Below are 12,794 nucleotides of genomic sequence, written 5' to 3' on the forward strand. Positions count from 1 at the left end.
CAAATGATGTGTCAAATGATGATCAAATTAAGTACTTATATAGGCTTCACTGATTGCAGCACATAGAACAGATGTATTCAGAACTGTTTGTCCCTTCCCAGTCCCAAACACACGTCTGCCGCATACACCAATCTGCCATAATATTAAAACTAACCAGCTTAATATTTTATAGGTCCCTCTCAAGCCCCCAAAACAGCTCTGACATGCATAGGCATGGACTCTACAAGATCTCTGAATGTGTCCTGTGGTATTTGGCACCATGGCATTAGCAGCAGATCCTTTCGTTTCTGTATGTCGCGAGGTGGGGTCTGATCTATGCTCTGGCCCAGTCATCTACCATCACAGCCATGACCCTTGTCAAAGTGGATAAGCTTCAAGAAATGAGTGTTAGCCTATTATGTATATCCCACCCCTTGACAGATGCCACGGAAAAAGAGATGATCAGTGTTTTTCACTTCATTTATCAGTGGTTTTAATGTTATGGCTGATTAGTGTTTATGTAACCAGACCTGTAATAATTTTTGTCGACGATTGTCCCAGAAGCAATTGTAATAAATGATATGTAACCTATTTTTTTCAACTGATATAACAGCATAATAATGCAATCACACTCTTTTTTAGAGCAATGCATTTTCAAATTAATCTAATTAAAAGTCTTTTTAAACATAAGATTTTTTGTACTGCCTGTCAAAGCTATTAGCCTCAAGTTACAAGCATTCACCAGCTGCAGTCCACTCTGTGGGTCTGAAGACACTGTTATTGATGTATTGGTCATTGTTCGTGCGATACTGCTGAGGTCAGCAAATGTAATTATCAGGACAGACCTCATGCAAGAGGTCTCATGCAACCCTAAATATAACAAATTATTAGCTCCATAAAATAAACCAGCATTACATTACACTTGTGATAAAATTGAAATTCCAGATCATAAAATGCAAAAATAGTCTTTTCAACATTACAGATTACAGTCAGACACTGATGGTAAAATAATATGGGGCTTCTATATTAAGGGCAAAAAGAGTAAACATAGTCATCATATTGGCAAAGGTCAAGATCAGTGAGAAACATAACCAAAACATCAGCAAGAACACTAGCCGAGGGACACCTAGAGAGTGAAACCAGTCAAAACCAGTACAAACCAAAACATCAGCAAGAACACTAGCCGAGGGACACCTAGAGAGTGAAACCAGTCAAAACCAGTACAAACCAAAACATCAGCAAGAACACTAGCCGAGGGACACCTAGAGAGTGAAACCAGTCAAAACCAGTACAAACCACAATAGACAAAGCCCGAGGTGAAAAGCCAAAAGGTGGGCTCGGTGGGTTAACACTGGTTGGGAGACCCTACTGCAATTTCTTTGTAAAACACTAAGAGGGCGTTTCACCTTAGAACTACACCAGTGGGCCCAGACTGCTCCCAACAAGCCCTACATGAGATGAAGTGGGTGTGTCACTAGGGAAAAACACTAAAACGTGCAGAGCGGCCTGGGTTGGAAACCTGTGAACTGCAGTAGACAAGTTGAGGGTCCTGCAAGATCCAAGTCTAAAGGTGGTCCTGTTAGCTTAGTCTTATTCAGTTCTCATTCTGTTGTGCCAGTTATTGAATACAGATATAAAAGTATGTATATATAAACATGGGATTAAATGGCAGACAATAGTAGGACAAACTCTCTTCTGGCTGGCAACTTATCCAGAATTCAGTGGCACGGGTCGTCTTCAATGCTCCTAAATTCAGCCATGTCACTCCACTGCTGCGTTCACTTCACTGGCTTCCTGTAGCTGCTTCAGAGCTTGGCCTACAGAGCCAAGAACGGACCAGCCCCGCAATGGTCAAAAGCCGATCCGCACCAAGAGCCCTTCAAGCTTCAAGTACGGAAAATCCACGGAAGACAAGCGTCCAGGCTTTATTCTGTCCTGCACCAAAGTGGTGGAACGAGCTTCCCCTTGGTGTCCGAACAGCAGAGTCGCTCGCTGTCTTCAAACGCAGACTGAAGACCCACCTCTTCAGAGAATACTTGGGCGAATAGCAGAGTGTCCACCTTACTGACTTGTGTTTAGTAGTGTCTAAACTTAGAGGTATCTTTGAATGTTAGTCTATTCAAACTAGCTGAGGTTATTCTTGGGTAAATAGCAAAACACTTTTGTAAGTCGCTCTGGATAAGAGCATCTGCTAAATGCCTTAAATGTAAATGTTAAATACAGTATACAGTCATAGTCAAAAGTTTGGAAAGCTCTGCTCAAAGGGCTTATATTGTTGATATTCTAAGTGAGGATAGTTTAAAAAATCCTCTACAAGACATAAACTTAATTATGGATTTGCTTATTTTAGAGCATTTTAATTAATTCGCGTTTATTTTTTTAATGATTAAATTCATGAAATAGACAGACATTGTGCATAAAATGTGCAGCAGCTTATTTTTATCTTATTTTCATTAATTATTTTTAATCATTACTTGACTTGGATGAATGTTTGATGTGGAGTTTGAAGTGTGCTGATCTTTAATAGTTATAAAGTCATAAAGCGTAGTGTAAGATAATGTGTGAGTTTGAAGCTTAGAGGATAAACAGCATCACCCCTCCAATATTCCTGATAAAAAAACATTTCTGATAAAGAAAAGAAGATGTGCATTTCAGACTCCCATTCATCTTTATAACAGCCTCAGTCTGGTTATGGACGTCTTCCACAGGGCATGGCAGGGTGAATAATAGCCCCAGTGTAGAGAATTCTGGGTACTGATCTAAACAATCAGTCAGCAGGCATTGATCAAATGTCACAGTAACACAACGCCTTTGGGGGCAATTTAGGGGTGATGACACACTGAATGCCAGCGGATGAAACCAGTCGCAGGGAGAAGGGCTGTTGGATGCTGGAACTGTGAGTCACTTGACTGGTTAACACGTGATGGATTTCTAATAAAACCAGGTTAACGGGATGACCAGCCCTTCAGGCCCGGCTGAATCAATGACCACTGCTGTGTACTGTGGGTGTACGTTCACCTACTCATCCACTAGAAACACCTACTAGATTATATGTTATACGCTCACTCAGCGGTCCCTTTATGAGCTCTACCTACCGTCCGCCGTACAGGTGTACAATTACACACTGTAGGACATCTGCTGCATACATCATTTGTCAGCCCTCCCTCTACCCCATTCTTTCTTTGTCAGGCTTGATCACAGGGCCTGTGCTGACCTGATATTATTTGGTTGGCAAACTGTTCTCAGGTCAACAGTGACACTGTCATGGTACTAGAATGAAATGTGTGGTGCACTTCAGTGTCAGGTCACCTTCAGGTCAAGAGTGGTCCACCACACAGAAACATCCAGCAGCTCTGTGGTTAGACACTGACCACTGATGAAGAACTACAAGATGGCTAACACAAAATGGGCACTAACAGAAGAGCTTCAGTCTCTGTCAAATAGATTTTCAGAGGGATTCTCAGCAGAGGTTGAGCACTGGGAACAAGCATGCGTCTTTCTCTGATTCACTAAAGTGATAAGGAGCTCGGATCAGATGGGCAAGCAGTCAAATTCTGATCTATAACGGAACCAAGCGAGGCTGCTTCATCTCATTACACTATGACGGTTCAGTTTTGACAAATGCCAGTGGCAGTGGAAATAGTGCAAATGCCACTGCCAGTGGCAGTGGAAATACTGCACAGTTGGAGGGAAGAACGGACTTCTGCACATGTCAAATTGTCTGTTAAAAAGCTAACGCTGAACAGAAGGTGGCTTCCTCAAAACCACCATGGGTGACCTTAAACTTCTGCTAATGTTCTCACAGTCCCCTGACCTACATATCATAGAAAATGTGTGGCTAGAACTTCAGAGGCTGTGTTTAATACTTCTCGATCTAAAAATGAATAACCTGTTATTTGACCAAGGGTGCTCCAACTTTGGCATTCAAACACAAAACACATTTGAAAAGAAACAGAGCACGGGAGACAAAAAAAGAGCAAAAGCTTTTGGCACAGCAGTGCTGCTGGAGTGTTTAAACACCTCAGTGTCACTGCTGGACTGAGAATAGTCCCCCAACCAGAAGTATCAAGCCAGGAGCGTCCTGTGGGCAACGTCCTGTGAGCGCTGATGAAGGACTAGAGGATGACCAACACAAACTGAGCAGCAACAGATGAGCCTCTGTCTCTGACTTTGCATCTACAAGGGGGAGCAACTAGGTAGTGACTAAAAGTGAGTTTCAGTGAGTGGACACAGTGTTTAAAAACTCCAGCAGCACTGCTGTGTTCACATCAGTGTCACTGCAGTGATGAGAATGACCTACCACCCAAAAAATACCTGCTCTGTGGTGGTCCTGTGGGGTCCTGAGCACGAGAGACAAAAAAAGAGCAAAAGCTTTTGGGAAATATGTTTGACACACACTCCACAATGTCAAAGCTGCATAAAAAGTCAAATGCTACATCCATGAGACTGCAAAACTAGATGAAGCTAAATTGGCAGCTGGTTTGACTAATTCTGACTCTCCGTTTTCACCTTTTTCCACAGTGAATAAAAACATCCATTCATCAAAAAACTCTCCCTGCCAAGCCAGATCTGATAAACTTCAGAGTCTCATATTCTCGTCCTGGATCTGCCATTTAACTACAATACAGTTAAAGACCTGCTTGAAAAGAACGCCAGTGATGGAGAGCACCCAGGCTTTGTGAAATGAGAAAAGTAAAGCCTGCTTTGTTTCCAATTCTGCTTGAATTGTTCCCCCCAAAACCTGGTCTTCTGCAAGGCACTACAACCTGCACTAAAGCTTCATACTGAGAAGAATCTTTTAGTCTAAGAAAATCCATCATATCTGATGTCCTCCAAAGCAGATTCATACCACCTGCATCCATTCTCTCTGAAATAACATACACACATACACACTGCATTGATTTGGCTCTGTGAGCATTCTGCTGTCAGCTTTGGCAAAGCCTCCTGGCCTTACTAGCAGCCTGAAATAGCTCTGCAGAGGGGCGTCGTTTGAGCTTTCTCCTGAACTGCTCTGCAGTCTGGAAAGCATCTCACACGCGACAAAACCGCCAGAGATGACAAACCTCAGCTTCCTCTCCTACTACAAGCCATGGAGAAACTCTGAAGGCTCCAAATAGAGAAACAGCATCCTACACTAAAGCTGCCTGACAGATGGAATGCGTTGTAGGAGTTACGCAGCTAAGCGGTTGTGTTTGTTTTTGTTTGGTCTCCTGCCTGCACACTACCACCATCTCAGATAACGTGACAAAACCAACACAAATTAAGCTGCTTTTTCAGATTACTTATCACAGACAGCGCACCGCTATTGGGAATGGATGCACGCGGCAGTGTGAGAGATAAAGAGACTCGCTAATGCACTTTGGAGTTGGCCCTGTGGCTGCCATTCAGGGATAATTCCCATTCGTGCCATCTTGTTTCATATAAGAGGTACTCTAGATATTTGTTTTAATATCAATTAATTAATGATGATCTATCTGATCATCATTCTACACTTTACACCTACTTTTTTTATTCCTAGACTGGCATACTTTTCATTTTATCCATTCATCTGAAATCAAACTGATTCCAAATGTACAGCCCCCTCAAAGTTACCTGGAATGGTAACATTCTCCCTATTACCAACTGAACTGTTGTACCATCAGAATGATTTTATAGCTATTATTTGTATTGTATTATTTGCCTGTACATTTTACAGTAAACCCCTGGAAGCATAGGAACCACCTATTCACTATAGCTATACAGGGACACTACTGTGATTCCTATTAACAGAATAGTACTATAGTTATACACAAGTCATTTTCAGATGTTTTGACCACCCCTGGTATGGAATGACCTCAGCCCATTATATCAGCTCCACTGACCACATAGGAGCACTGTGTAGTTCTATAATTAGAGACTAGACTGCAGTCCATCTGTTTCTCTGCATACATTTGCTTTCACCCTGTTCTTCAGTGGTCAGGACCCCACAGGACCACTACAGAGCATGTAGTGACATGGTAAAAGGTGTGTTAGTAGTGTGCGTTGCGCTGGTATGAGCAGATCAGACACAGCAGTGCTGCTGGAGTGTTTAAACACCTCAGTGTCACTGCTGTACTGAGGATAGTCCACCAACCAGGAATATCCAGCCAACAGTATCCTGTGGGCAGCGTCCTCTGAGCACTGACGAAGGACTGAGGACTGAGGATGACCAACACAAACTGAGCAGCAACAGATGAGCCTGTCTCTGACTTTACATCTACAGGGTGGAGCAACTAGGTAGGTAGGAGTGTCTAAAAGAGAGGACAGTGAGTGGACACAGTGTTTAAAAACTCCAGCAGCACTGCTGTGTCCACGTCAGTGTCACTGTGTCAGAATGACCCACTACCCAAATAGTAGCTGCTCTGTGGTGGACCTGTGGGGTCCTGACCATTGAAGAACAGGGTGAAAGGGGGCTAACAAAGTCTGCTGAGAAAGAGAAGGACTACAGTCTGTAATGATAGAACTACGACGTGCTCCAATATTGTCAGTGGAGCTGATAGAATTGGGCGAATTATGGTACACTACTGGCAGTAGAATTACCACATACCGCACATTTTCACCTGGTGGTACACGCTAAAGATTTTCAGCTATTTATAGCTTTTTAAAGTCAACAGTGTGACTGTGCTGTTAACTGGAACAGCATCAAACTGTTTAAGCTCGACTATTTAAGATATTATAACAGTTCCATGCTCTTCTGCTGATCTTTAAGGCTGTAAAGCTGACAGTAACACTGTGTGTTTCAATGCCACACTGGGAGACAAACTAACTATAACACAAAACACACACACACACAAGACTCCACAACATCCCTACCACTTTCCCAGCATGCTCTGCAAATAACAGCTAATTACTGTAAAATCTGATTTGCATCTCCCAGAATGGACCAGTTTCACAGCAGTGCTGTATTCAAGCGATGGAGTACATGCGGTACATTTACAGCAATGTCTTACAGTGCAGATTAAACAATTAGTACTCCACTAGAATCTGGCTGTGCTTTGGTGGAGTGTAGCTCATGATCTGGGTGCTCCAGGTTTTTGATGAATTATGTATTCAAACAAGATGTGTGCCAGCTGTGATTAACTGTGGGAGCCAAAATAACCAAAACTGCATGAATTTGCTTTTATAGAAGACGACTGCTGGCTAGCACATATGTGGCAGGTGCCGTTTTTCCTCTCGCTCGAATACAGGCGTTCCTAATGAAGTTTACTTTCCAGTGTTGTACATTACTCATCACAGATTGCAATTATTGTTGGCAAATATTAACAGTACAAAGAATCTGTGCACACCTAATTCAATGCATGCACATTGCTATCCAAAGGCTTATGCTTAAAGGCTTTAAATTTTTTGTTTAAATACACTCCAAAACCAACAAAGAAAATTTCATTTTCTCCTGACTATTAAGTCTCCTATTCTCTCTTTTTGTGAAGTTCTAGCCAGTGCCATTTTGATATATTAATTCAATTAATGCCTACCCCACCCTTTCCCCTGATAACATTGCCATTGTCACCTTACCCGCACCCCTTTCCCCCTTTATCTTCCTCCTCACCTCAGTGAACTTAAACCCTGAAAGTGTATGCACGCTGTATGCCGAAATTTCTAATACTTTTAAGTTGCCAGGAAGGCCTCAGCTTCTTTAGCCCAGCATCTGCAATCATTCTGCTCTTTTGCAGGACAACAAATACAGCAAATACACTGTATTGACAAAAGGGAAATCTTCCAAAATCATGGGCATTAAAAAAAGAGCTTATTCTGCTTTTGCTGGAGTAACTACTGCCTCTACTGTCCAGGGAAGAAAGCTTTCCACTAGGTTTTGGAACATTGCTGTGAGGATTTGATTTCACTGAGCAACAAGAAAGTGAGTCAGATCAGGATAGTGGATCATCACTAACCCACCTCATCTCCAACTGTCCAGGGAAGAAGGTTTTCCACTGCTGGATGGAGCACCATCATTCCAGAGAACACAGTTCCACTGCTCCACAGCTCACTAATGGGGGCCTTTACACCCCTCTAGCCCAAACCTCCCATTAGGCCTGGTGTTAATAGGTTCATATGTTATATTACAGGCCGCTCTCTACAGGTAATGTGGGCATTTTATTATTTGGTAGTGTGTGCCCTCCGTACAATACTCTTATCTGCTTATGTGTCCTTATTCACTCCTGAATGCACACAGCTGCCTCCTGCCCTTTTGGAGCTACTGTGCTGAATCCATAAGCACTGGCCTCCTTGTGAAACGAGAAGCTAGATGCTTGGCCTGGCTGCCCGCTTGCTTAATCACAATTCAGAGCTTCAGAGCTTGTGCATTTTCGTGCATAGAGATGATGGTAGGCGTACAGGTCTGCTGTTTCTATTTTGGAAGACTGGGCAAAATTGATCAGATAATGGAGGGAATTAGAACAGTAATACTCACTACTTAGTACATCTGCAAATACATAAATGAACCCTGAGCAGGATGTTGCAGAGCACTCACATTTTATGTATGTGACGTCTGTGGTTCTTACTGCCAATGCAATCGTTCCTAATTGTAATTACATATAGCATTGGCATGCAAAAGCTTAGCTGAACCCTCCGGAAGGTTCTTTCAGCTAAGCTTACGCTCTAAAAAGAAGCATGTTTGAGAGATGTGTAAGTGTGATGAACTGTAAGGTGGTAAAGAAACTTTACATCCAGTAAAGGTTTTTGTTATAATGTGTATAATGTATAATGTGTATAATGTATTTTATTTCAATACACTTGTAAAATTCAGTGAATATTTCCTCAGGGTTCGCTAGTTCCTACCAATTCCAGCAAATCAGACCCCCAGTACAATTCAATTGTCAATTGTAAGCAGCAAAAACTGTCCATAACAAAAGGTTTGCAATGCCTCTTTCTAATAAACAGTTAATGTTCGCAGCCCTACTTTCTTACCACATCGCTGTATGCCAGTCAGCATTCAGCTTAGGTGTCATAGTTCAGTGCATAGATGACAAATCACAGAGCTACATGCAGACTGTATAAACTCCCTGGTTTGAACAGTGACTGGCAGCGTGGCTGAGAGCAAGAGGCACATCGTCCTACCTCCAAAACATACCCATCCCGCGCTCCATTACAGCTCACAAACAAGACCAAATTGAACCAATCCACTCACACAGCAGTGTACAGCCACCTGCTGAAATGGGATGAGACTAGTGTGTATGTGTGTGTTGTAAGGTGTTTATTTGGAATGGTTTCACACAAATGTCAGCATTAAAAGGAATAGCTCAGAAAAAATGTATGTACAGTTTTTACCCCAAATGTAGTCGAACAGCAAAGACACGTTTGGGGTCTGGTTGGGTTTCTTGACCAGTAACAGAAGCTATGAGTTGTTTGTAGGAGTGTAGGAAATACTGATATATCAGAGTATCCTGATTTTCTGTTTTGCAATACTGTATCAATTCTCAGAATCACAGTACTAATTTTTAATGAATAGATCACATGTAGATTTTCTGGTAGGTTCATTTTGTGTTGTGTTTGAACCTTGATCACTAGATGACAGCGTTATACGTGTTCAGATCCCACTGTTCTGATTTTACTCAGATTTTATGCATATGATGATGATTTTTCTCAAATTAGATTTTTTGTTTTGTATCGTCATGCTAACAGTAACGCAATGTCTCAATATGCGTATCGCATCACCAGGTTCTTGCCAGCACACAGCCCTAGCCGTATGTGGGTTCTGACAAGGGATGGGCGCAGGTACTTGAGTGCTAGGTTAACAGTTCGAGGTGACAGTACTAGAACACAGAGACAGTTATTTGGGTGTTTGCTGTTTTACGGCCATCAAGGGAGGCAGAGGAAATATACAGGCTACCAACTGAAAAAAATGGCAGACATGTCTTGACCAATCAACTACATTTGGGATAAGGGGAAAACTGTGTAAATCAGATTTTTTCTTCCAGATATTTTCTTTCAGATTCCTTGCCACTGTCGCCGTTGGCTTGCTCACGGGGGTCTTTGACGCTTCATGTTATTCCTTCTTTCTTCTCTGTCTCTGTTCTTTATTAAGTACTAATTATGTAAAGCTGCTTTGTGACGACAACAGTTGTAAAAAGCGCTATACAAATAAATTTGACTTGACTTGACTTGACCAAACTGGGCCTTTAACAGCACTGTGTTATTTGGAACGGCTTGCTGTGAGGGAGCCTGACATGTCTTATGCCCTAAGCTGAGAAACACTGGGGCCAAACCTAGAGCCATAAAAAGGAAAATCAATAACCTCAGATTTTTCAGAGCATGTCACACGGGAGAGCAATTTCACCACATATTCTGCTTCCACACAACTGTCTGGCTCCTCTCTTATTCTACCCCTCCTCCTATTACAGACCTCTCCCTGTATGTCTGCTGTAAAGCAGGAAAACTCGGAAGAAGCAGCTCATATTTGTGGTTTCATTTCACAGTTATTGCAAGTGCCAAAAGTGTATAACCATATGCAATTGCTGAGCACCTAATTAGAAACAACTAAACATCTACTCTTTCATGCAATTATTTCATCAGCCAATCGTGTGGAAGCTGTGTAATGCATGAGAGGCAATGTTCTCACCAACCATCAGAATAAGGGACTCCTGATCTCCTGGGATTTTCAGCACAACAGTCTCTAGCGTTCACTGAGAACTCTGGTCTAATAAAGAAAAGGTTGTTGTTGAGAGGGGTTGACTGGAGAAACGTAGCCTGGTCTGATGAAGCTCAGTTTCTACTGAGACACACAGATGGTGGAATCAGAATTTGGTCCTAACAGCAAGAATACATGGACCCACCCTGCCTTGTGTAAACTGTCCAGGCTGGTAAAGGTGGTGTAGTGGTGTGGGGAATGTGTTCTTGTCCCACTTTGAGCTCGTACTACTAACCTTATGGCAAAACCTAGGTCATCTCATACTGTTTTCATGAACATGACAATAAGTTCAGTGTCAGGCCTGAAGACGTTCCATGTGCGATGAGAATGTGACGGCTGCTGAAAACTGCTGTTATGGGGCTATTAAGAAAAATACTCCTTTTGGAAATAAACTCATACATGGCATTAACTTACCAGAAAACCATTTAACGAATGGAATGAAACAGTCTTTTAGGACTATGAAACACACATTCAATCAGGTGTGTCCAAACTTTGAACTGGTTCAGTGAACTCCAACATGAAGAATAAATAAGCTCTTTACTGTACCTGCCATGGTTGAGATGCCTAAGATCACTCCTATGGACAGCTCGATCTGTGTGCCCTGTGGACAAAGAAACCTGTGATTAGTTTATTTATTCATTTGTTTAGTTTTTTTCTGGCATTTTATTTCCCCCCTGATATCTACTTATGTTTGTTTGGTTTTGCATGGCAATAAAGTCCTAATTTCTTTTTTACAAACTCGTTTTCTCTTCCATCTTGTAATGAAACAAGCTGCTTTTGTTAATGTGCATTTCAGACTGATATATGTAAATGAGCGCTGTTTGCACTGGCTGCTCCGTATTGTGGCTAATTCAAAAAGTACCCCGGGGCTGAAACACTATTTATATCATTAATGAGAATGTGCGGAGCTAAACTGCTGTAGACTGAATGGGTGGATACACATAAATTCGTTGGTTTACAGCTTAAACTGGCTGTTTTTTGAAGCACATTTCTCTATCATCTGTCACTGTCAATCAAAAACCTTGTATCTGAAAATCTCTGGTAACGTTAAAAGAGAAGGAAATAAAATTAATGGAAGTAATTTTGATGCATTTCTACTGGTCAATTCAGGATCAAATTCTGATATGACGTAAAGAACAAGTGCCAGTTAAAAAATGTCAAAAATGAATAAAGAGTAAAAATTTAGATTGTTTTTGTGTGACAGTGATGATATACAAACCATACTGCATCTTAAAACTTTAACAATGTTTACACATTACCTAAAACACTGATTTCAAATAAAGTGAGTAAAATTCCGGCACCTTTACAAGGATTCCAGTAGACGTATAGTGTAACAGGACACTACTAAAATATCCTGAATTGACCATGATCTGAAGCTGGCTGTTGCTCCACTATAACTGCTTTGATGAGTGCAGCTGAAGTGCTCGTAATAAAACCCGAATAGTTCAAGTGTGACCAGAAGCACTGTCTACTGAATCACAATGAATGAGGCTTGTGCATAAATGAGCTTAAAGAGCTACGCAGAATGAAGACTGATATCAGTGACTAGCAGTGACAATATGCGCCCTGAAAAAGGGCTTTATCTGACCTGAGGAAAACTCATGGGACCACCAACTGGACTCAGCTTGGCCTGCCTGAACCTCTTATCACTATCTGACTGAGGCCTTTTCAGGAGCTTAAGAATGAAAGTGTCATTTAATTTGACAGCCATAAGCAGCTCAGAAAGTGTTCTCTCAGAAATCCAAATTTTCAACCCACGAGCGGGTAACTGGCTAGAATGTCACTTTTTCATTTTCATAATAAATGGAACTTACCGCAACAATCATGATGGCATTGTCCAGGAAGCCAAAGCCAACGAAAGGGATAGCATTGTGGAGCAGCACTGGAAGAGAAAAGAGATCAAGGAAAACAGACAAAATTGGTGGTCTTCAATAACTGCTGTGAAAACAATATAACACCAGACAACTATGCTTTCCAGCGTGACTATCAAGGCTTCAACAATTTTAAAAGCTTATATCTTCATTGAACAACTGGCTTCAACAATGAAGGTAACTGCTGGAAAAGTATATTTCTTATCTTAATTCATTATTTTAATTTGGAGATCACATTTAAGAAGCCACTAAGACGCCAGAAGCACTTCCTCCCGACATCACTCCTAGTGTGATGTTGGTCA

General features: G+C 41.7%; 1 protein-coding gene across 1 annotated transcript in view; it reads right to left on the reverse strand.

Moving 5' to 3' along the window:
* LOC140556326 (transmembrane protein 65-like) overlaps positions 1 to 12,794 on the reverse strand; it is a 72,441-nt gene that overhangs the window by 31,014 nt on the left and 28,633 nt on the right. The window contains exons 4-5 of the mRNA XM_072680095.1: positions 12,436 to 12,503; positions 11,168 to 11,222 (exon numbers count right to left, since the gene is read on the reverse strand). Coding sequence (XP_072536196.1) covers positions 11,168 to 11,222; positions 12,436 to 12,503 — 123 coding nt within the window. The remainder of the gene's footprint in view (positions 1 to 11,167; positions 11,223 to 12,435; positions 12,504 to 12,794) is intronic.

This window comes from Salminus brasiliensis, chromosome 5 (genome assembly GCF_030463535.1).
Source record: "Salminus brasiliensis chromosome 5, fSalBra1.hap2, whole genome shotgun sequence".
NCBI classification, from domain to species: domain Eukaryota; kingdom Metazoa; phylum Chordata; class Actinopteri; order Characiformes; family Bryconidae; genus Salminus; species Salminus brasiliensis.